The sequence below is a fragment of the Stomoxys calcitrans genome, chromosome 4, assembly GCF_963082655.1.
Source record: "Stomoxys calcitrans chromosome 4, idStoCalc2.1, whole genome shotgun sequence".
Classification (NCBI taxonomy): domain Eukaryota; kingdom Metazoa; phylum Arthropoda; class Insecta; order Diptera; family Muscidae; genus Stomoxys; species Stomoxys calcitrans.
Window position 1 is genome coordinate 105,483,563 of NC_081555.1, and position 25,559 is coordinate 105,509,121.

The window sequence follows — 25,559 nt, forward strand, 5'->3', positions numbered from 1 at the left end:
CATTTTGCATATTTCACGAGAGAGAGCCAAACAAATTCGTGTTATCCTCACAATAATAGTTAGTTATTCGTCATTTTGCTATCTATCGTGTCGGCCGCAGAAGGAACAACAAAAAGGATAAATCATAACAAAGCGATAGCAAGCCAACTTGTATGTACAAAAAAAAAGTAGTAAACGGCAAAAGTAGAATCGTCGTGGCAAGAGACCTCGTCGGGTGGTCCTCTCGAAGGAACAATTAAATTACATCCTGAAAAATTCAAGTGGTCAAAGGGGCTGTTGTGCCCTAAAGTGATTAATAAAAAAATACAAAAAGCAAAAGAAAAGTTTATCCAGTTGGAAAAAGTAGTCATCATTCATAGCCATAATTGGAAAAAGAAAAGAAAAAGGAAGAAGTGTAAGATAAGCGTAGACAAAGCAGTGAAAAATTAAACAAAATATATCCATTTTCATTCGAAATTGTGTTTACAACGTGCAGAAGTTTTTAATCATCGCTAGCTTGTGAACTATGTCCAAAGTTTTAATGCCAATGGCCCATACAACAAATAACAATAATAACAATAACAACAACAACAATTTAATAATGTCCTCGCAAACAAAAACATCCAAAGAACAACAAAATCTACAAAGTACAACCAACAACCGCTACAACAACTCTAACCAACATAGCAGCAGCAAGTATAGCATCACCACGCCCTTAGAGGCTAATCAGCAGCAGCACCTTCACCATCATCAGACATCCTACTCCTCCTCCGATAGTTCGACCATTACCAATTCTGTGCCACAATCCCCTACACAAATGCTGGATTTCGATGATTTCACTTCGACCAGCAGCATTATGGAATTCTTGAAACAAGAGCAAAAGTGTACGGGAGATGGCTTATCGAATGGTCATGACTCCGAGGTGGACGTCGAAAGCATTTTCCAAGAAGTCAGTCGTTTGGCGGACAATTCAGATAATCGCAGTGTTGAGGAGCTACTGCGTGAAGCTGAACTGTTGCTGCAACATCAAAATTTCATGGGAAATATGCGACAGCCCGAGAGCAAGACTATGACCAAGGCTAACAATTCAACACCCAATAAGATGCCAGTAAATAAAACACTTGCTCCCGTAATGGTGATGACTACCACCATACAGATGAATAGCAAGTACACCAAAAGCATTGAGAATGTGCCTCCACGCGATGCATTGATTAAACTTATCAATGGCTATGCACCAGCCTCCACGCCCTTGGATGATTGCAGTCCACCGCTAATGACGCCAGAGACACCCACTGTTACCTATTCATTATCTGATATGGGAGGAGTTGGCGGAGATGGTGGTGACAATACCTTTAATAATTTTGTTAATAACATTGCCACCGCATCGGTAATATCCGAGGAGAGTCCTTTGGTAGAGATGCCCGATGAAAATACGGCGACCCTAAATCAATGTTCTTCGAATGACAATACCACAAAGGATATAACAACCAAACATATGTTGGATGGCGATGATGACACGGACGATGGAACAGATACGGTAAGATTTAATTTCATAGCATACTTTTAGGCTGTTCAAAAATATCTAAGTTTTTAAAGATTATTGACTTACATTTTCATTCAAATTAACAAATGATGTCAAATAATGTGAATAGGTGTGCTAGATTATACTGGCAACCTGAAATCTGACTCACTTTAACAATTTTTTTATGTTTTTTATGTTTTTTTATGTTTTGCGACAGACCAAAGCCTAAAGTAGAAATCGAATTTTCGAGTTTTCCACTGTTAATCGAGTTTGCTACAAAATTAGCCAACATATCTTTTAAAATTGTGAATAACTAGAATAAAGATGATTAACTTTATGTTAGACTAATAACAACAGCAATTGTTCCTTATGAAGAGGAAATACCCAAACTAAGCTCAACTTAGATGAATAACCAAAAATAGGCAATCCCATGGCAGCCGGTTGTACGTGCTGGATTGACCCGATTGAGTCCTTCATCGGCAAGGGCTACCTTCTCGGTGTACAACACACTGCTACAACAAAAGTCATAAACAGTTTTTTGCTTACAGTAGGAAGTGCAACATTTTGTGTAGCTTTCATCCTTAATATTCTGCTGAGTTCTGCCTGACATCTGGTAGATTGATTTGATAGCGATTTGAGTAAGATGAGCTAGGCAGACCAGTGAAGTGTGCCGTGTGACCACAGATGACCCTGAATAAAAGGACAGACATCTAGGGAAAAGGGACAGACATCTAGCAGGTTTGGATCACTCCTTGCCCAGTAGGAGTTGAAGTTGGTGAACTCTGGTTTCGAAAAGTTTTAAAGTACTATTAGCTTTGGAAGTTCTGCAAGATTATTGCCTCGGTTGCTGTCCACCGATTCCGATACCATATCTTAGTAAATGCTATTAAGACCCGTATAATACTGCCTTCGATAAGTCAAGAGCCGCAAGGATTGTTCTATAGCTCGATTTGATCTGGTTAAGCAAATGGAAATTTACCCATGAACATTCCATTGAGAAACAAGGGCAAACTTCTCACATATCAATGATTGCTGTCCGATGCAAGTTTAAGCTCAATGACAAGGGACTTCGTTTTTATAGCCGAGTCCGAACGGTGTGCTGCAGTGCTTCACCTCTTTGGGGAGAAATCTTTACATGGCTAAGTATCTTACAAATGTCGTCAGCATTAGGAAGGGATAAACACCGTTGACATTTTTTTGTGATGTTTTTGCCAGTATTTGAACCCAGGCGTTCATGGTTTTAGGCCATGGTAGCTTCTGCGCTATGGTGACCTCCTACCAACTGTTTAATTTAGGCTAATATGTGCTGTGGCATGCAGGGCAGTCATCGAGATATGAATGACATTTAGGAAATCCATTCTGAATCTTATCACATGAAAACCCTCCAATGTGCGTTCTCTTCAAGCGATTTTGCGAGAGAAGGGAAATCGTATGATTCTCCCTTGCTCGAATCCTTTCCTGGCTTAACTAGAGGGATCACTATCCCTCGATACATCCAAGTTCTTCAGCATCAGTGTGGAGATTTCGTCTGGGCCCAGAGCCTTGGACAAATTGGCGCTGCGTACGACATTTGTAACTTCTTCCAGGACAAATTGTGATGGTTTATCATCGGCTCGAAGAACACGAATACAAATCGTCCCAACACCCTTCGGGATTTTCAATAAATCGACAGTAGAACAAACTGGCATATAGCGGCCAATGAGCTATATCGAGTAGAGAGTGTCAGTGAGAGGGCGGCTGGCACCTTGTTTAAATACTGATTTCCTAAGATGCTCGATACGACAAAGCGAGATATTGGCGCCTTTAAAGAATAAATGGCCATTCTTTTCCAGCGGCGACCGGAACGAGCTTGCTCGCCTATAAAAGCTTGACGGGGATCGCCACCTGCAAATGTGGCTACAACAACAACACCAAGCGTTAAGCGCAGCCAAGAAAAGTCTATACCGCATGAAAAAGTGTATAAAGAAAGCCCATGCCACACATCCACCTCGTTAGGCGATGTTTATCAGCACATTGTAGCCGTAGGTGTTGGTAAGTTTCTTCTATTGACCTGTTTCCCCGACTCCAGCACGATTTTGAAATCTTGCCTCGCAGGTTGTTAAAATTAAACTGAAAGCGGATTCCTTTTCCAGGAAAAACAATATTAGGGGTTAGGTTCTGCTGCTGCACATATTGCCGCAAGGGAGAAGCCGGAGGGGTCACAAAGTCCGGAGGCGAACCTAATCATTTGCCGGCAACACTTGGGTTGCTGGCAAAGAAACCTTGTTGATCATGTACAAAGGAACAGGCCGGTCAGTGGCAAGTTAGGCCAAAGATAGAACACCACCTGCTACAACAACAACAGCAACGAACCTAGTGATCCACTGCTAACTTCGTTGGCACAGCATCTTGCAACATAGTCAGTCTTACCATGCTCACATATACTCGTCCAACTAGAGCACTTGCAGAAATGCACCTGTTACACCTTGCGTAACGAGATAACTATGAGCATCACACGAGTTGGAACTCTGAGCTTCGATTAGTGTGGTGTTCATCATCGTCATTACGATGGTAAAAGTATAGCTAATAGACGGGGTTGTCGAGCGTGGCATATAGGCCAACGTACGGCGTTTGAAGCCTTCACACCTATTTAATATGATTGATGGAAATTCTAAACCGTATTACGAAACGCATCCCATAGTAGCTGGTGTGTGTTGCGATCTCTGACTTTCCTTTTCCATTTGCAAAAAAATTTCGATAGAGAAATAAATAAAATTTCTGACTTTTCTTTTATTTTATTTTTCAATAAATTATTAAAATAAATATTTCAAATTTGTAAAATAATTTGTACAACAATCATTTTCCTGGACGGTTTAAAGTAATAAAACTTATGTAAATAACTTAATGTACAATACTAGTCACCTCAAAATTCTTTTGCAACTTCTTTTGCAAAAATATAACCTTCTAAAGCTGCTCCTGCAATTTGTTTTGGGGGCAAAACAAAGCCATAGTATCCACGATCCCTCAATTCAACGGTATAGACATATTTTACATCCAACTCCTCATATGCCCAATCATCTGCACCACCACCAGCTAAACCCAATATCTTATACGTAGCTCCAACATCATAAGTTCTGCCAGTTTTATTTCTTATAAGGCGAGCAGCTGCATTACCAATTCTTTGCAAAGTGCTGGCATGTTTACTCTTAGCCGCTTTATATCCAAATGGATATATAAAAGCTTGACTATAACTGTGAAAGGTTAAGAATGCTTCTAGATTGTCATTTATATCTTTTACAAATTCAACCACAGCTTGGGTCTCCTTCTCGGAACTGGCAGATGGGCCATGATATGTATCATAGCAAGGATTCGAAGATGAACCTCTGGTTTTCCAACCAGTGTTGAAATTGCGATTAAGATCTACACCCACACACGTGGAGGTTTTGTGGGGGTTACGATTTTTACGCCACAGACGATTTTTGCTGCGACTATACATATAGCCATCTGGATTTATCATAGGCATAAAATACCAAGATTTATTTCGTATATAATCGGGTTGATTTTCCCAATCGCTAGTAAGCTGGTGTATGATGTAGGTGACGGTGGCTGGTGAAATCCATTCTCGTGCATGAGTGCCGCCATCTATCCAGATTTTTTTATTCCCGTCAAGATCTTCAGAAATGCTGTAAGGAAAAGCAATAAGAATTTTCAATAAAACGTTTGTTCATTGTTAAATCGAAGGTATATTAAAAGACAGTTTAACCTTTACCCTGGTAGTTGTTTTAGTGGCAAGGTTATACTTTGATGAATTATTTGTTATAGGCGCAGCTATTAGTAAAGGATGTGAAGGTAGTTATCGAAGTTGAAGTCATTGTAGGCTATGCTGCTTATGTAGGCACAGTGCCACGAACGATGATGGAAGTACTGCCGAGATTGTTTGAAGAGAATCATCAACAATGGCTAACCACACTCAAACAGGGGTCTCTATCCTTCAATATCTTAAATGTATTAAAAAGATGTATCGGCATCTATAATTTTTCAACTCTGCATGGCATTAAACCCCACCTCTGCTTCATTTTATGTTGAATTATGCACTGGCATCAATCAATCCTCTTCGAAGTATTTCAAATGTTTACATCAAAGGGTATTCGGTTAAGAATATCTCAAAACATAATTTTTTTAGAATATTGTTTGGGATATTTAAAAAAAATTGAAAATTTTTAATTTTCAAAAAAAAAAAAGTTTTCAAATTTTATTTTGGTAGAAAATTTGTTCAACATTTTTTTTATAGAAAACTTGCCGAAACTGGCCGGCTCCAACATGCCTTTTTTACATTATATGGAACAAAATTATCGTTTAATTATTTTTTTCGACAATTAAACAGCTTTTAGTGAAATGCCATACTACGAAAATGGGATGTGTATATCGCTTGACTAACTGTATAAAAATATTAATACCTTTATTTGAATTGAATATGATCTTTATTGGTCTATGAATTCGCTCGGAGGATTAAGGGTCATCTAAGCATGAATTTTAGATGGTCTCCACTTAAAAAAAATACCTTATGTGCGCCCGATACTTTCATGAGGATGTCGAGAGTGGGAATAGGGAGTGGTGTTGACTCCCAGAAACTTGGTCCCGGAAGTGGGTATCTATTTATTTGAACCCCATATTGCCATGGTGGGTAAATATGTATGTCGGATTTAGGGGTGTTTTGGGGGGTGGGGTGGTCCTCCAGACACTTAGCCCTTAAAAACTATCAGCATCGTGGTCTTCTCTCAGATACCACTTTTTTAAACACCATATTGTTATTGGCTTATGGGATGAGGCGTCCTCCAAACACTTGGTCCACCATTTGGATATCGAATTCATATGCTACATCCAAATTCCTTTTATTTGAGCCTCATATTGCCAACGTGTGTTTTGGGGAAGTGGTAGACCCCAAGAAACTTGGTCCTGAAAGTAAGGTATCACTTTCGTGCTCTATTCCCCAATACCTTTCATTTGAGCCCCATATTGCCATGGTCGGTAAATATGTACTATTTAGGGGTGTTTGGGGAGAGGGTTGGTCCTGAAACACTTAGCCCTGAAAAACTATTAGCATCGTGTTCTACTCTCAAATATAATTTGTTTGAACCCCATATTGGCATTGATTTTCAGGGAAGTATATGGGATGAGGCGTCCCCCAAACACTTGACCCCTTAATGTGAAATACCTTTAATTTGAGCCTCTTATTGCAATAATCAGCAAATATGGCCGGTTTGGGGGGTGGGCTCTAAAAACTATTAACATCGTGCTCCACTCTCTTTTAGCCTCAAATTGTCATGGTGAGCAAATATGTCCTATTTAGGGGTTGTTATGGGGTTGGGACGTCCCCTAGACAGTAAGTCTCGAATGTTGATATCAAATTCGTGCTCCATTCCCAAATACCTTAGAGCCCCATATTTTCGCAGTCGGCAAACATGTTTTGGGGGTTGGGAAGGCAACTCGATGACCTGGCCCTGAAAATAGATATCAGATTTGTATGGGTGGGGTGGCCCTATAGACACTTTTTTACCGAATGTTGATATCAGATTCGTGCTCTACTCCCAAAGAACTTTCATTTAAACCTCATTTAGCTATGTTCTTTAAATTTGTTCTCTTTGGTGGATGTTTTGGGGAGGCGCGCCCTTCAAACTCTTGATTTCATATTTGGATATCAGATTTGTATTCTTCTCTAAAACATCTTTTAGTTGAGCCCCATATTGCTATGGTCGGTAAATTTGTCCTCTTTGGGGGAGGGGTGGTCTTATAGACATTTTTTACTGAATGTTGATATCAGATTCGTGCTCTCGTACTCCTAAAGACCTTTCATTTAAACCACATTTAGCTATGGTCGTTAAATTTGTCCTCTTTGGTGGATGTTTTGGGGGAGGGGCGCCCTTTAAACTCTTGGTTTCACATTTGGATATCAGATATGTATTCTACTCTCAAATACCTTTTATTTGAGCCCCATATTGCCATGGTCACTAAATAGGTACTATTTGGGGAGTGTTTTGGGAGAAGGGTGGACCCTTCAGAAACTTGGTCCCGAAATTGAATACCAATTTTGTGCTCTACTCCCAAATACCTTTAATACTTGAAGGTTGCCAGCAACGACTTATGCAAAAGCTGTGAGGACATCGAAGAAGAAGAGACTATAGAACACCTTCTGTGTGTGTGTGCTCCGCACAAGTAGTCAGAAGGAGTTCCACATTAGGTTCTTATTTCTTTGAGAACCTGTCTGGTTTAGCGGATGTGAACATTCGCAAGTTATTGGGCTTTTTAAAGCGATCTGGATGGTTCAACGGTAGGAACTAGAAAACATCTTCCCTCTTCTGTTCCTGCGGTATCACAATGAACGAAAACGTCTAATTGAGTCTGATGGCAGACTGCCACTTAAACCTAACCTAACCTAACCTGCCTTTAATTTGAGTCCAATTTTGCCATGGTCGGTAAATGGGTCCGATTTAGGGTTGTTTTGGGCCTGGGATGGCCCCCCAAACACTTGATACCATATTTGAATATCAGATTCGTTTTCCACGCTCAAATACCTTTCATTTGAGGCCCATATTATCGTGATTGGTCTATAAATATATTTGGTAGGTTTTGGGGGTGGGTTCTAGGTTCCCCATTCGAAATTCGGTTACCAAATTTTGGTTTTAGATTACCTAAAGAGAGTACACAAAATTGCGCTTAAATCGCACCACACAACTCCGACAACTGGCGTTTCTGAAAATTAGGGTACGGAGGAGGCACAATTTTCACAAAATTTGGTTTATGGGCTGATGGCATCATTGGACCGTACTTCTTCAAAGATGATGCGAATCGTAACGTAACTGTGAATGGTGAGCGCTATCATTAAATGATATCCAACTTTTTTTGCCCAAAATGCAACAGCTTGGGGTTTAACAAGATGGGATTTGACATGGGGTTTAACAAGATGGGATTTGACATGGGGTTTAACAAGATGGGATTTGACATATGCCACACAGCACACGTAACTATAGGCTTATTAAGAGGCAAGTCACTTGGCCGCCAAGATCGTGCGATCTAACACCGTTTGACTATTTTTTATGGGAATTTTAAAGCTCATGTCTACACAGACAAGCCCGCTTCAATTGACCCATTGAAAGACAACATTGAAGCATTTATTCGTGAGATACCGGCCGAAATGTTGGAAAGAGTACACCAAAATTGAACTAAGCGGTTAGACCATTTGTGGCGCTTTCACTGTCAACATTTGCATGAAATAATCTTCAAACATTAAATTATATGGACCGTACAATCGATTCAAATAAAGATTTCATGTATTTTTTTTTTTTTTGAATTTTATGTGTTTGTTTTTTTTTTTTGAAAAGCTTTCCTATATCTCTTAAAAAATCATTCTTTATAAGCTTATATTTTGGGGAAAATTTGTTTTTTATAGCTCAAAAAATCAAACAAACAATATTTTCAAAATTCGTAGAAGTGAAATTTCTGGAAACCGTTTTAGAGCCTTGTTGCATTCGATAGTTTCTATTCGTATATTAAAGAAATAAATTTATAGCGATAAGCCTACGATTTTTTAAAGCAGGTGCGGTTTTATGTCAAAGTCTTTAAAAAAAAGTTAAGTGCTCGGAGTCGACTCCTGAGTCGGAGTCGAATAAAAATTGATCCGCAGCCCTGGTTGGGGGGACCTTTTGAAGAGAGGCGGTCCTTCAGACATTTCGCTCTGAAAGTTGATATCAATTTCGTACTCTACTCGTGTATACCTTTTATTGGAGACCCATGTTGCCATGATCTGTAAATAAGTCCGGTTTGGGGGTGGTTTGGTGGCCACACAGGCCCTTAGTCTCGAATGTGGATATCAAATCACATAAGAGGGTGTTTTAGGCATTGGGCAGCCTTCAAAAATTGAGATATTAAGCTGAATTTTGGCATAGATACGTCTTTTTGATGCACGCTGGTTAAGTTCTTGAACGGGCCGAATCGGACCAAATTTGGATATAGCTGCTTTACAGACCTATCTCCCGATAAGGGGTCTGAAGCACATAAAAGCTTTACTTTTTATCCGATTTCGCTAAAATTTGAAACAGTGAGTAGTTTAAGAATTCCCGACATCTGACCCAAATATGTTTCAGATCGGACTATATTTAGATATAGCTGCCATATAGACCGATCTCCCGATAAGGGGTCTGAAGCCCATATGCCAGAACAAACTGGCATATAGCGGCCAATGAGCTATATCGAGTAGAGAGTGTCAGTGAGAGGGCGGCTGGCACCTTGTTTAAATACTGATTTCCTAAGATGCTCGATACGACAAAGCGAGATATTGGCGCCTTTAAAGAATAAATGGCCATTCTTTTCCAGCGGCGACCGGAACGAGCTTGCTCGCCTATAAAAGCTTGACGGGGATCGCCACCTGCAAATGTGGCTACAACAACAACACCAAGCGTTAAGCGCAGCCAAGAAAAGTCTATACCGCATGAAAAAGTGTATAAAGAAAGCCCATGCCACACATCCACCTCGTTAGGCGATGTTTATCAGCACATTGTAGCCGTAGGTGTTGGTAAGTTTCTTCTATTGACCTGTTTCCCCGACTCCAGCACGATTTTGAAATCTTGCCTCGCAGGTTGTTAAAATTAAACTGAAAGCGGATTCCTTTTCCAGGAAAAACAATATTAGGGGTTAGGTTCTGCTGCTGCACATATTGCCGCAAGGGAGAAGCCGGAGGGGTCACAAAGTCCGGAGGCGAACCTAATCATTTGCCGGCAACACTTGGGTTGCTGGCAAAGAAACCTTGTTGATCATGTACAAAGGAACAGGCCGGTCAGTGGCAAGTTAGGCCAAAGATAGAACACCACCTGCTACAACAACAACAGCAACGAACCTAGTGATCCACTGCTAACTTCGTTGGCACAGCATCTTGCAACATAGTCAGTCTTACCATGCTCACATATACTCGTCCAACTAGAGCACTTGCAGAAATGCACCTGTTACACCTTGCGTAACGAGATAACTATGAGCATCACACGAGTTGGAACTCTGAGCTTCGATTAGTGTGGTGTTCATCATCGTCATTACGATGGTAAAAGTATAGCTAATAGACGGGGTTGTCGAGCGTGGCATATAGGCCAACGTACGGCGTTTGAAGCCTTCACACCTATTTAATATGATTGATGGAAATTCTAAACCGTATTACGAAACGCATCCCATAGTAGCTGGTGTGTGTTGCGATCTCTGACTTTCCTTTTCCATTTGCAAAAAAATTTCGATAGAGAAATAAATAAAATTTCTGACTTTTCTTTTATTTTATTTTTCAATAAATTATTAAAATAAATATTTCAAATTTGTAAAATAATTTGTACAACAATCATTTTCCTGGACGGTTTAAAGTAATAAAACTTATGTAAATAACTTAATGTACAATACTAGTCACCTCAAAATTCTTTTGCAACTTCTTTTGCAAAAATATAACCTTCTAAAGCTGCTCCTGCAATTTGTTTTGGGGGCAAAACAAAGCCATAGTATCCACGATCCCTCAATTCAACGGTATAGACATATTTTACATCCAACTCCTCATATGCCCAATCATCTGCACCACCACCAGCTAAACCCAATATCTTATACGTAGCTCCAACATCATAAGTTCTGCCAGTTTTATTTCTTATAAGGCGAGCAGCTGCATTACCAATTCTTTGCAAAGTGCTGGCATGTTTACTCTTAGCCGCTTTATATCCAAATGGATATATAAAAGCTTGACTATAACTGTGAAAGGTTAAGAATGCTTCTAGATTGTCATTTATATCTTTTACAAATTCAACCACAGCTTGGGTCTCCTTCTCGGAACTGGCAGATGGGCCATGATATGTATCATAGCAAGGATTCGAAGATGAACCTCTGGTTTTCCAACCAGTGTTGAAATTGCGATTAAGATCTACACCCACACACGTGGAGGTTTTGTGGGGGTTACGATTTTTACGCCACAGACGATTTTTGCTGCGACTATACATATAGCCATCTGGATTTATCATAGGCATAAAATACCAAGATTTATTTCGTATATAATCGGGTTGATTTTCCCAATCGCTAGTAAGCTGGTGTATGATGTAGGTGACGGTGGCTGGTGAAATCCATTCTCGTGCATGAGTGCCGCCATCTATCCAGATTTTTTTATTCCCGTCAAGATCTTCAGAAATGCTGTAAGGAAAAGCAATAAGAATTTTCAATAAAACGTTTGTTCATTGTTAAATCGAAGGTATATTAAAAGACAGTTTAACCTTTACCCTGGTAGTTGTTTTAGTGGCAAGGTTATACTTTGATGAATTATTTGTTATAGGCGCAGCTATTAGTAAAGGATGTGAAGGTAGTTATCGAAGTTGAAGTCATTGTAGGCTATGCTGCTTATGTAGGCACAGTGCCACGAACGATGATGGAAGTACTGCCGAGATTGTTTGAAGAGAATCATCAACAATGGCTAACCACACTCAAACAGGGGTCTCTATCCTTCAATATCTTAAATGTATTAAAAAGATGAATCGGCATCTATAATTTTTCAACTCTGCATGGCATTAAACCCCACCTCTGCTTCATTTTATGTTGAATTATGCACTGGCATCAATCAATCCTCTTCGAAGTATTTCAAATGTTTACATCAAAGGGTATTCGGTTAAGAATATCTCAAAACATAATTTTTTTAGAATATTGTTTGGGATATTTAAAAAAAATTGAAAATTTTTAATTTTCAAAAAAAAAAAAGTTTTCAAATTTTATTTTGGTAGAAAATTTGTTCAACATTTTTTTTATAGAAAACTTGCCGAAACTGGCCGGCTCCAACATGCCTTTTTTACATTATATGGAACAAAATTATCGTTTAATTATTTTTTTCGACAATTAAACAGCTTTTAGTGAAATGCCATACTACGAAAATGGGATGTGTATATCGCTTGACTAACTGTATAAAAATATTAATACCTTTATTTGAATTGAATATGATCTTTATTGGTCTATGAATTCGCTCGGAGGATTAAGGGTCATCTAAGCATGAATTTTAGATGGTCTCCACTTAAAAAAAATACCTTATGTGCGCCCGATACTTTCATGAGGATGTCGAGAGTGGGAATAGGGAGTGGTGTTGACTCCCAGAAACTTGGTCCCGGAAGTGGGTATCTATTTATTTGAACCCCATATTGCCATGGTGGGTAAATATGTATGTCGGATTTAGGGGTGTTTTGGGGGGTGGGGTGGTCCTCCAGACACTTAGCCCTTAAAAACTATCAGCATCGTGGTCTTCTCTCAGATACCACTTTTTTAAACACCATATTGTTATTGGCTTATGGGATGAGGCGTCCTCCAAACACTTGGTCCACCATTTGGATATCGAATTCATATGCTACATCCAAATTCCTTTTATTTGAGCCTCATATTGCCAACGTGTGTTTTGGGGAAGTGGTAGACCCCAAGAAACTTGGTCCTGAAAGTAAGGTATCACTTTCGTGCTCTATTCCCCAATACCTTTCATTTGAGCCCCATATTGCCATGGTCGGTAAATATGTACTATTTAGGGGTGTTTGGGGAGAGGGTTGGTCCTGAAACACTTAGCCCTGAAAAACTATTAGCATCGTGTTCTACTCTCAAATATAATTTGTTTGAACCCCATATTGGCATTGATTTTCAGGGAAGTATATGGGATGAGGCGTCCCCCAAACACTTGACCCCTTAATGTGAAATACCTTTAATTTGAGCCTCTTATTGCAATAATCAGCAAATATGGCCGGTTTGGGGGGTGGGCTCTAAAAACTATTAACATCGTGCTCCACTCTCTTTTAGCCTCAAATTGTCATGGTGAGCAAATATGTCCTATTTAGGGGTTGTTATGGGGTTGGGACGTCCCCTAGACAGTAAGTCTCGAATGTTGATATCAAATTCGTGCTCCATTCCCAAATACCTTAGAGCCCCATATTTTCGCAGTCGGCAAACATGTTTTGGGGGTTGGGAAGGCAACTCGATGACCTGGCCCTGAAAATAGATATCAGATTTGTATGGGTGGGGTGGCCCTATAGACACTTTTTTACCGAATGTTGATATCAGATTCGTGCTCTACTCCCAAAGAACTTTCATTTAAACCTCATTTAGCTATGTTCTTTAAATTTGTTCTCTTTGGTGGATGTTTTGGGGAGGCGCGCCCTTCAAACTCTTGATTTCATATTTGGATATCAGATTTGTATTCTTCTCTAAAACATCTTTTAGTTGAGCCCCATATTGCTATGGTCGGTAAATTTGTCCTCTTTGGGGGAGGGGTGGTCTTATAGACATTTTTTACTGAATGTTGATATCAGATTCGTGCTCTCGTACTCCTAAAGACCTTTCATTTAAACCACATTTAGCTATGGTCGTTAAATTTGTCCTCTTTGGTGGATGTTTTGGGGGAGGGGCGCCCTTTAAACTCTTGGTTTCACATTTGGATATCAGATATGTATTCTACTCTCAAATACCTTTTATTTGAGCCCCATATTGCCATGGTCACTAAATAGGTACTATTTGGGGAGTGTTTTGGGAGAAGGGTGGACCCTTCAGAAACTTGGTCCCGAAATTGAATACCAATTTTGTGCTCTACTCCCAAATACCTTTAATACTTGAAGGTTGCCAGCAACGACTTATGCAAAAGCTGTGAGGACATCGAAGAAGAAGAGACTATAGAACACCTTCTGTGTGTGTGTGCTCCGCACAAGTAGTCAGAAGGAGTTCCACATTAGGTTCTTATTTCTTTGAGAACCTGTCTGGTTTAGCGGATGTGAACATTCGCAAGTTATTGGGCTTTTTAAAGCGATCTGGATGGTTCAACGGTAGGAACTAGAAAACATCTTCCCTCTTCTGTTCCTGCGGTATCACAATGAACGAAAACGTCTAATTGAGTCTGATGGCAGACTGCCACTTAAACCTAACCTAACCTAACCTGCCTTTAATTTGAGTCCAATTTTGCCATGGTCGGTAAATGGGTCCGATTTAGGGTTGTTTTGGGCCTGGGATGGCCCCCCAAACACTTGATACCATATTTGAATATCAGATTCGTTTTCCACGCTCAAATACCTTTCATTTGAGGCCCATATTATCGTGATTGGTCTATAAATATATTTGGTAGGTTTTGGGGGTGGGTTCTAGGTTCCCCATTCGAAATTCGGTTACCAAATTTTGGTTTTAGATTACCTAAAGAGAGTACACAAAATTGCGCTTAAATCGCACCACACAACTCCGACAACTGGCGTTTCTGAAAATTAGGGTACGGAGGAGGCACAATTTTCACAAAATTTGGTTTATGGGCTGATGGCATCATTGGACCGTACTTCTTCAAAGATGATGCGAATCGTAACGTAACTGTGAATGGTGAGCGCTATCATTAAATGATATCCAACTTTTTTTGCCCAAAATGCAACAGCTTGGGGTTTAACAAGATGGGATTTGACATGGGGTTTAACAAGATGGGATTTGACATGGGGTTTAACAAGATGGGATTTGACATATGCCACACAGCACACGTAACTATAGGCTTATTAAGAGGCAAGTCACTTGGCCGCCAAGATCGTGCGATCTAACACCGTTTGACTATTTTTTATGGGAATTTTAAAGCTCATGTCTACACAGACAAGCCCGCTTCAATTGACCCATTGAAAGACAACATTGAAGCATTTATTCGTGAGATACCGGCCGAAATGTTGGAAAGAGTACACCAAAATTGAACTAAGCGGTTAGACCATTTGTGGCGCTTTCACTGTCAACATTTGCATGAAATAATCTTCAAACATTAAATTATATGGACCGTACAATCGATTCAAATAAAGATTTCATGTATTTTTTTTTTTTTGAATTTTATGTGTTTGTTTTTTTTTTTTTGAAAAGCTTTCCTATATCTCTTAAAAAATCATTCTTTATAAGCTTATATTTTGGGGAAAATTTGTTTTTTATAGCTCAAAAAATCAAACAAACAATATTTTCAAAATTCGTAGAAGTGAAATTTCTGGAAACCGTTTTAGAGCCTTGTTGCATTCGATAGTTTCTATTCGTATATTAAAGAAATAAATTTATAGCGATAAGCCTACGATTTTTTAAAGCAGGTGCGGTTTTATGTCAAAGTCTTTAAAAAAAAGTTAAGTGCTCGGAGTCGACTCCTGAGTCGGAGTCGAATAAAAATTGATCCGCAGCCCTGGTTGGGGGGACCTTTTGAAGAGAGGCGGTCCTTCAGACATTTCGCTCTGAAAGTTGATATCAATTTCGTACTCTACTCGTGTATACCTTTTATTGGAGACCCATGTTGCCATGATCTGTAAATAAGTCCGGTTTGGGGGTGGTTTGGTGGCCACACAGGCCCTTAGTCTCGAATGTGGATATCAAATCACATAAGAGGGTGTTTTAGGCATTGGGCAGCCTTCAAAAATTGAGATATTAAGCTGAATTTTGGCATAGATACGTCTTTTTGATGCACGCTGGTTAAGTTCTTGAACGGGCCGAATCGGACCAAATTTGGATATAGCTGCTTTACAGACCTATCTCCCGATAAGGGGTCTGAAGCACATAAAAGCTTTACTTTTTATCCGATTTCGCTAAAATTTGAAACAGTGAGTAGTTTAAGAATTCCCGACATCTGACCCAAATATGTTTCAGATCGGACTATATTTAGATATAGCTGCCATATAGACCGATCTCCCGATAAGGGGTCTGAAGCCCATAAAAGCTTTATTTATTACCCGATTTCGCTGGAATTTGAAACAGTGGGTTATTTTAAGCCTCCTGGCGTCTGACCTAAATATGGGCTAGATCTGACATTATTTGGATATAGCTGCTTACAGACTGATCTCCCGATAAGGGGTCTGAAGGCCATAAAAACTTTACTTGTTATACGATTTCGCTGAATTTTGAAACAGGGAGTAATTTTAAGCCTTCCGACATCTGACCCAAATATGGTTCAGATCGGACTATATTTTGATATAGCTGCCATAGAGACCGATCTCCCGAAAAAGGGTCGGCCCGGCCGAACTTTTTGCCTTTTTACTTGTTCTACTCTCAAATATCTTTCATTTGAGTTCCACATTGTAGAGATTGGCTTTTGCATGCTTTTGCCGGGTTTTGGAGATGTTGTTGTCCCCCAAATTTGGACATAAAGTTGTTGTGTTTAGGTTACTAAAAGAGTGAAAACAAAAATTTGAAAATATTCGTAAATAGGCTCTTTGCGTCATTGTGTTCATCTTGTCCTAGCATTGTCAATTCACAACAACAGTTCTTTTAATTGATGGTTTTCCTAGAGCTCTTACAAAAAGTAAATAATCGAACATCAGTAATGAAGTGTCACATGCATCCCACAAACTTTTTGTTAAATGTTGCATATATTTTTTTTTTAATTTTTTATAATAGGTTTTTGTATATAATCAAAATACTGTATATAGATTCTTTGGACGGACAGATAGATAAAAGACATAAAGTTTGCCTTCAGCCTTATGAAATATCTTTAGCAACTTGTTGCGCCAGAATTAATCCTTCCGAAGCAGTTCCCTCAATTTGTGAGGGTGGTAAAATGAAGCCATACTGTCCACGATCCCTCAGCTCTATGGTGTAGACATATTTGATACCCATTACCGAACACGACCAGTCATCTGAACCACCAGCAGCCAAAGATAATACTTTGTAAGTTACTCCAACATCATAAGTTTTTCCAGTTTTGTTCTTAATAAGGCGGGCAGCTTCCTTGCCCACACGTTGCAAAGCGGTGGCATATTTAGATTTAGCCGATTTATAACCATATGGATAAACCAGAGCTTGACTATAACTGTGATAGGTTAAATACGCCTCCAGATTTGCCTTTATACTTTTTATATAATTCACCACAGCCTGAGTCTCCAGTTCTGAATTGGCAGATGTGCCATGATAGGTTTCATGACACGGGTTCTTAGAAGAGCCAACAGTGCCCCAACCAATGTTAAAATTGCGATTAAGATCAACACCGACACATGAGGAGGTTTTGTGAGGTTTACGATTTTTACGCCATAAACGATTGGAGCGTCGGCTATACATATAGCCATCAGGATTCATCACCGGCATGATATACCAAGATTTGTTGCGAATATAGCTGGGTTGCTTCTCCCAATTAGTCAAAAGCTGATTGATGATATAGGTAACAGTGGCTGGTGATACCCATTCACGGGCATGTATGCCACCATCAATCCAAATTTTTTTATTCGCTGTGAGATTTTCCGAAATGCTGTTATACAAAAGATGGAAAATTTTAGGTTGGGTTTTCCAAGGACATTTACAAATATATAACACACGACATTTAAAGCAGTTTTTGGAGAATAATATGAACACAATGTAATCAAATGGTTGATATGAACACAGATATCATATAAAACAAAACAAAAATTGTTGATTTCATTATTAAACCGATGAAAATTTGATTTTTTTTATACACCCTCCACCATAGGATGGGGGTATACTAATTTCGTCATTCTGTTTGTAACTACTCGAAATATTCGTCTGAAACCCCATAAAGTATATATATTCTTGATCGTCGTGACATTTTATGTCGATCTAGCTTTCTTATGATATCCAACAACTGTGCCAAGTACGGTTCAAATCGGTCCATAACCTGATATAGCTGCCCTATAAATCGATCTTGGGTCTTGACTTCTTCAGCCTCTAGAGGGCGCAATTCTTATCCTATTGGAATAAAATTGTGCACGACGTGTTTTTTTATGATATCCAACAACTGTGCCAAGTATGGTTCAAATCGGTCCATAACCTGATATAGCTGCCATATAAACCGATCTTGGGTCTTGACTTCTTGAGCCTCTAGAGGGCGCAATTCTTATCCGCTTGGAATGAAATTGTGCACGACGTGTTTCGCTATGACTTCCAATAACTGTGCTAAGTTAGGTTTAAATCGGTCTATAACCTGATATAGCTGCCATATAAACCGATCTTGGGTCTTGACTTCTTGAGCCTCTAGAGTGCGCAATTCTTATCTGATTGGGATGAAATTTTGCACAACGTGTTTTGTTATGATATCCAACAACTGTGTCAAGTATAGTTCAAATCGGTTTATAACCTGATATAGCTGCCATATAAACCGATCTTGGGTCTTGACTTCTTGAGCTTCTAGAGGGCGCAATTCCTATTCGATTTGGCTGTAATTTTGCATGACGTATTTTATTATGACTTTCAACAACTGGTTCATAAGGTTCAAATCGGTTCACAACCTGATATAGATGCCATATAAACCGATCTGGGATCTTGACTTCTTGAGCCTCTAGTGGTCGCATTTATTATCCGATTTGCCTGAAATTTTGTACGGCGGATCCTCTCATGACCATTAACATACGTGTTTATTATGGTCTGAGATGGTCTATAGCCTCATACAGCTCCCATATAAATCGATATCTCTATTTAACTTCTTGAGCCCCCAAAGGGCGCAATTCTTATTCGAATTGTCTGACGTTTTGCACAGATCTCCAACATATTATTAAATTGTGGTCCGAACTGGACCATATCTTGATATCGCTCTAATAGCAGAGCAAGTCTTTTCTTTTATCCTTTTTTGCCTATGAAGAGATACCGGGAAAAGAACTCGACAAATGCGATCCATGGTGGAGGGTATATAAGATTCGGCCCGGCCGAACTTAGCACGCTTTTACTTGTTTTCTTTTTTTTTTAACGATTTCGGCACTTTTCGTTTGTGTACTTCTATGTACCCGAAGATCGGTTTTAGAGAAAACAAATCTTAAGAAGCAGTTAGTACTTACAAATTTTTAATCAGAGGCATCGAAAGAACGCTGACAAAATGTGGAGTTTATATGATCAATGCCGCGACTGTTGTTGGGCGTGAGTGTTGGATTATCAACACATTGCGATTTGTTACCAATGAAATTACAATGAAAATTTACCTATTATCATTTCACTAATGAACAGGAGCAAACTTCTCTCATATCATTGAGTGCTGTCCGATTCAAGTTTAAGCTCAGTAATAAGGGACCTCCTTTTTATAGCCTAGTCCGAACGGCATGCCGCAGTGCAACTCCTCTTTGGCATAGAAACTCACCAATACCGCCAGCATTAGAAAGGGATAACCACTTCAAAAACAATTTTCTGATGTTCTCGTCAGGATTCGAACCCAGGTGTTCAGTGTCATAGGAGGACATACTAACCTCAAAAAAAAAACTTTGTATGTTCGTCCGATTTCGACGTTTCAAATATTGCAATAATGTGGTCATTTGACACAAAAGATTCTCTGGTGACTCTCTATATAACTGATGAATATCGCAAAAATCGGTCCAGATTTTCATATACCATCCATATATATATCGTCCGATTTTCACTTCTAGAGTGACTGCAAGCGCATTTATTGACCAATATTACCAAAATTTTGCACAACTCCTTCCTTGAAGACTGCCACAATATCTAAGGAGCTCGATCGAAATTGTTCAGATTTAGAAACAGATCCCGTAGATATGTTCGTTCGATTTGGAGTAATTTGCTATAAGCTGATCATTTTTAATTTTTATAAAAATTGTCAGATATAATTCTTTCCTGACTATTGGCATTTTTGTTAAATTTTATCATAATGGGTTCAGATTAATATTAAGCTTCCGTATACACATATATATATGGCACTTATAGAGACTTAGTTATTACAATTTTGAATAGATTTGCTCAAAAATTTGATACTGATTGTTTTATTACCCATCTGAAAACCTCCGCCGAAGTCCATCAATATCGGTTCAAAATTAGATAAAGCTCCCAATTTCCACTTATAGCGTAGGTGTAGGGTATTATACAGTTTGCAGCCACCGAAGGATAGGGGTACATTCATTTTGTCATTGCATTTGCAACACATCGAAATATCCATTTCCGACCCTATAAAGTAGGGATTATATTCTTGATCATCGTAAAAATCTGGACGATTTAGCCATGTCCGTCCGTCTGTATAAAATTTGCACAGATTCTTTTTTTGTTCATAGGTAGGTTAAGGTTATATGAACCGATCTGCCGGTTGAAAGGGCCTTTCGACATCCTTGTTCAATACGACAGTGTGTTATCCTCGATTTAAGGTTTTGCGCCCATAATAGGTGTATTTATTATCCGATCGCAGAAATTTGGTATAACCAGTTGTGTTAGGTTAAGTTTAAGTGGCAGTCTGCCATCAGACTCACTACAACGTTTTTGTCCATTCTAATACCACAGGAACTTTCTAGGTCCTACCGTTGAATCATTCAGATCGCTTTAAAATGCCCAATAACTTGCGAATGTTCACATCCGCTGAATCAGACAGGTTCTCAAAGAATAAGAACCTAAATTAGAACTCCTTTTAACTGCTAGTGCGGGACACACACAGAAGGTGTTCTACAGTCTCTTCTTCTTCGATGTCCTCACAGTTTCTGCAAGAGTAGTTGTTTGCAACTTTCAGTCTGTCAGCATGTTTTCCCATTAGACAGTGACCTGCCATGACGGACACAATGACTGAGACGTCTGTTCTAACAAATGAAAGCAAAGCAGTAGACCTCTTCAAGTCTAAATTAAGCCACATAGTTTTGGAATGCTCACAGTCCCTTCTTTGTGACCATCTATCATTCGTTGTCCTTCGGGCCTGGTCTTGAAAACTTAGCTTACATGTCGCTGGAGGCATACCCACAGATTCTAGTATCCCTGGTATGTGTAAGGTAGTTCCTAGACTCGCAAGCTCGTTCGCTTTACAGTTCCCTGGGATATCTCTGTGGCCCGGCACCCAGATCAAGTGAATTTTGAACTGTTCAGCTATCTCATTGAGAGATCTGCGACAGTCGAGGGCGGTTTTTGTGTCCAGGGATTTAACGGCTGCCTGGTTGTCTGATAAGATATTTATGCCAATCGTCGTAATGACATTATACCTAAGCCATTCCACTACTTCCTTAATTTAAAGGATATCCGCTTGATACAAACTGCAGTGGTCGGGTAACCTCTTCGATATGATCAGATCTAGATCTTTAGAGTACACCCTCAAGCCCACCTGGTCGTTTAGTTTGGAACCATCCGTATATCGTAGTTCCAATCGGCTTTATCAGGAATAGAGGTACTGTACTTTTTATCAAAAAACGGCTCAAGTAGGGTGTAATTTACACTGCTTGGAACATCCGATATTGTATCAAATATAACATAGGGTCCGTAGCCGCCACATGACCAATGAGAAAGCTCCCTTAACCTCACGGCAGTGCGTTCTGCAATTTGGGTAGCCACAATGTCCAGAGGCATAAGATGTAGCACTAAATTCAGTGCATCAGATGGTGTTGTCCTCAGTGCGGCTGTGATGTACAAACAAGTCATCCTTTGGATCCGGTTAAGTGGGTGGTGGACTTTTGAAGCGCCGTCCATACAATACCATATAGCATTATAGGTCTGACAACTGCAGTATATACCCAATACGTGGTCTAAATCCCCATCTTTTGCCAATGGCCCTTTTGCAGGTATATAGGGCAATAGTTGCCTTCCTTGCCCTTTCCAAAATGTTGGATTTGAAGTTCAATTTCCTGTCCAGCAAAACACCCAGTTATTTTGCGCTTTCTGTAAACGGAACTTATTATCCAGCCAAGGAGACAGGTTCCACTGTAGGCAACTTGTATTTCCTGCTGAAAAGAACTACTTTTGTCTTGCGCGGATTTATACCTTTTAGTAAGTAAGTTATTAATAAACTTTCTTACGGTAGAGTTTCTGCCTAGAAAGTCCAACTCTTTCATTTCTAGTTGTGTATATCGATCTCCCCATTTAAGACTTTAGGCCCATAAAAGATGAATTTGTAACCGATTTTGCTGCAATTTGGCATAATGAGTTTCGTTAGGTCCCTCGACATTCGTACCGTGTATGATTAAGATCGGTCTATATTTCAATATAACTGTCATATAGATCGATCTCTCGATTTAAGGTCTTGGGCCCATAAAAGGCGCATTTATTATCCGATTTCGCAGAAATTTGGTATATCGAGTTGTGTTATGCTCTTCGACAACCATGTTCAATATCGCCCAGTTTGGTCCAGATTTGGATGTAGCTGCCTTATATACCATACCATAACCATACCATAAAAGCTGAATTCATTAACCGATTTCGCTGAAATTTTACACAATGAATTCTGTTAGGCCCTTTGACACTCGTACCGAGATCGAGCTATTTTTGGATATAGCTGCTATATACACCGATCTCCCGATTTAAGTTCTAGGGACAATAAAAGCACATTTATGCTCGACTTCGCTGAAATTTTGACACAGTGGGCTGTGCTAGGCTCGCCGACATTCTAGTTCAATATGGTTCAGATTGGTCTATATTTGTTTATATATCATATACACATACCGATTTAAGTTGTTAGGCCCATAAAAGGTGAATTTATTAACCCATGACTTTGAGTTGCGTTAGAGCCTTACATATCCTTCCTGAATATGATGGAGATCGGACTATATTAAGATAATTCTGTTATGGGTTCATAAATGATGCGTTTTCACCGTGTTATGACGAAAGTTTGACTTAATGACTTTTTACTTGTTATACCTTATAACACCACTGTGCGGGGTAATATAACTTTGTTCATTTGTTTCCAACACTAAGAAGAATTTTTATCCGATTTTTACAAAAGTTTGCATGACATTTTTTTTGACGTCCCAATACGTGTGCAAAATTTCATGAAAATCGGTTCAGATTTAGATATAGCTCCCATATATATCTTTCATCCGATATTGATACGATCTCTATGCCGTCTGGATGGGGTGGAATGGAGGATTGGTAGAGGTTAAACCGCGCCGGAGATATAACCCCGTCTATATATCACCCCACTCTGTTTCATTTTACGGTGTTCCGATTTCTTATTCCTAAACTCCACAAATGAGACTGGCGACCACACAGATAATTCTGGACCCAGCGTTTCAGGCCTGGCTGGGGGAACGTATTGGCGATGTCCTCGAATAGTTTGGCATGGGTGACCGTGTCGAATGCCTTCGATAGGTCCAGTACCACGAGGACCGTCCTGTCACATGGCCTGAGCTGATTGAAGCCACGGCAAATGTTTGTGGTGATGGCATGCAGAGCACTTGTTGTGCTATGCAGTCTTCCAAATTCTTACTGATGCTCGGCAAATGGAAAATTTCCAACGAGGCTCGGGAGGAGAAGTCCCTCAAGCGTCTTGGCTTCTGTTAAGAGTTGGGAGATCGGTCTGTACGACTCCCCCTTACTCGGGCCCTTTCCAGGCTTCAGTAGCGGGATCACTCTGTCTATCGTCCAGACATCGGGAACTACAACAGTGTTCAAAGAAAGGTTTAGGACAGTCGTAAGGTACTTGACTCCAGGTTGATCCAGATTCTTCATCTTCAGTGTAGAGATTCAGTCGGGGTCCAACGACTTGGATGATTTGGCGCCACGAATGACATTCGTAATTTCGTTCACATTAAATTGTATTGGTTTTCCATGGACTCGGAGACTACGTATACGACGAATGGCTCTCCTCCTAGCCCTGTCACTCTCGGGATGCACAATAAATTGATGGTTGAACAACCTGGCGCACCTCTTCGGATCAGTCGCGCTTGGTACAATGAGTGAGCTAGGCCCATTGATGAGTATGGCGAACAACTTGAAATCAATTTGTGATTCGATTTAGCTATCTTCGTCCGTCTGTCTGTCTATCCATGTTAGTTTGTGTACAAAGTATAACCGCAATTTTCATCCGATTATCTTGAAATTTCGCGCAGACCGATTTGAACTAATACTGCAATAATATCGTCATTTGTGAATGGATTCCCTCGAAATTTGGCTAGAGCCTTCACATTTATCAACCGATCTTCTCAAAAATTTACACTACTCTTTCTTCTATGACTACAACAAAACGATTGGATTTTGGTTGAAATCGGTTCAGATTGGGATATAATTCGATTGACATGAAATTCAACAAAAAAAACCCTTATAACTCCCGGCATGCAAATGCAAATGAAAATTTCGCCCATGAACATTCCACTAAGGAACTGGGGCAAATTTCTCACATATCAATGAATGCAGTCCGATTCAAGTTTTAAGCTCAATGATAAGGGGCCTCCTTTTTATAGCCGAGTCCGAACAGCGTGCCGCAGTGCGAAATTTCTTTGGAGAGAAGTTTTACATGGCATAGGGGAAAACCACGGCTGAAAATTTTTTTTCTGGTGGTATCGCCAGGATTCGAACCCAGGCGTACAGCATAATTAGCGGACATGCAAACCTCTGCGTTACGGTGGCCTCCGGCATTGCTATTGAATTTCATAAAACTCGGTCCCTATTCAGATATAGCTCCCATATACGCGTATACATTGTATCAACTGATTTTCACATGTAGAGCCTTCGTCAGCTCATTTCCGAACAGATTTTTTCTAAATTTTGCACTATGTCTTCTTTTACAATTTTTACTATTTGTGCCGATTTTGGTTTAAATCCGTTAAGATATAACTCCCATACATACTTGCCTCCGATTTTGACTAATACAACAATAATTTGGTCATTTGTTATCCGGTCCTCAGAAAATTTTGCAGTAAGGATTCTCTTATTATACTTCTCATCAGTGGCAAATTTCATAAAAATCTCTTCAAATTAAGATATATGTATCTCTCATGTATATGCATCTCCCGATTTTCACTTGTAAGACTTTGCTAGAACATTTATCAAACGATCTTCTCAAAACTTTGTATAACGAGTTCCTCTATGACTTCTGCAATGTGTTCGGATTATGGTCGAAATTCTACATTTTAAATTTAGGCAAATTTTAGTTTCGATGACTAAGCCTGCAACCCAATGCGGTGTCGGCATCAAAAAGTCGGCTTTGCCATACTTTAACCTGTCCTTACTTGTAATATGTATAGATGATTGCCGGAACGTGAACCCAGACCTCCTTCATTAGAAGTTGAACATGCTACCTAATTAACACCTTTTAAATAAGTAAAAGAAAAAAATTAATTAACAATATAATAGGAGGAATCTTTGTTTTTATTCACTTTATTTCATTCAAAATAATTAAAATTAAAAAAATATTTATATATATACATTAGGGTGGGGCGATTTAACA

The 25,559-nt window shown here is 39.5% G+C and overlaps 4 protein-coding genes across 5 annotated transcripts in view; 1 reads left to right on the forward strand and 3 right to left on the reverse strand.

The window, feature by feature from the left end:
* Positions 1-68: 68 nt before the first annotated feature.
* The window catches only part of LOC106085895 (bromodomain-containing protein DDB_G0270170), a 252,082-nt gene continuing 226,591 nt past the window's right edge, over positions 69-25,559 (forward strand). For both annotated transcript variants that reach the window (XM_013250349.2, XM_059368359.1), the window contains exon 1: positions 69-1,516. In XM_013250349.2, coding sequence (XP_013105803.2) covers positions 506-1,516 — 1,011 coding nt within the window. In that variant the 5' untranslated portion in view covers positions 69-505. The remainder of the gene's footprint in view (positions 1,517-25,559) is intronic.
* Positions 4,353-10,561, reverse strand: LOC131996674 (zinc carboxypeptidase-like). Its single transcript, XM_059366340.1, has 4 exons — positions 10,474-10,561; positions 10,106-10,237; positions 9,776-9,956; positions 4,353-5,163 (listed from the first exon to the last, which is right to left on the reverse strand). Exons 1-4 carry the CDS (start codon positions 10,559-10,561, stop codon positions 4,404-4,406), a joined length of 1,161 nt encoding a protein of 386 aa, XP_059222323.1. The 3' UTR covers positions 4,353-4,403.
* Positions 10,870-12,073, reverse strand: LOC131996675 (carboxypeptidase A2-like). The gene is made up of 2 exons (XM_059366341.1): positions 12,063-12,073; positions 10,870-11,680 (listed from the first exon to the last, which is right to left on the reverse strand). The coding sequence occupies exons 1-2, from the start codon at positions 12,071-12,073 to the stop codon at positions 10,921-10,923; spliced, it is 771 nt and encodes a 256-aa protein (XP_059222324.1). The 3' UTR covers positions 10,870-10,920.
* The window catches only part of LOC106085896 (carboxypeptidase B), a 62,627-nt gene continuing 54,019 nt past the window's right edge, over positions 16,952-25,559 (reverse strand). The window contains exon 5 of the mRNA XM_013250353.2: positions 16,952-17,729. Coding sequence (XP_013105807.2) covers positions 16,967-17,729 — 763 coding nt within the window. The 3' untranslated portion in view covers positions 16,952-16,966. The remainder of the gene's footprint in view (positions 17,730-25,559) is intronic.

Coding starts and splice junctions, on each gene's coding strand:
- LOC131996674 (XM_059366340.1), bottom strand. CDS start 10,561: ATGACGATGATGAACACCACACTAATCGAAGCTCAGAGTTCCAACTCG. Junction 9,957..10,105: donor TAATTTTAACAACCTGCGAG/GCAAGATTTCAA, acceptor CATGCGGTATAG/ACTTTTCTTGGCTGCGCTTA. Junction 5,164..9,775: donor TCGAGCATCTTAGGAAATCA/GTATTTAAACAA, acceptor TTTTCCTTACAG/CATTTCTGAAGATCTTGACG.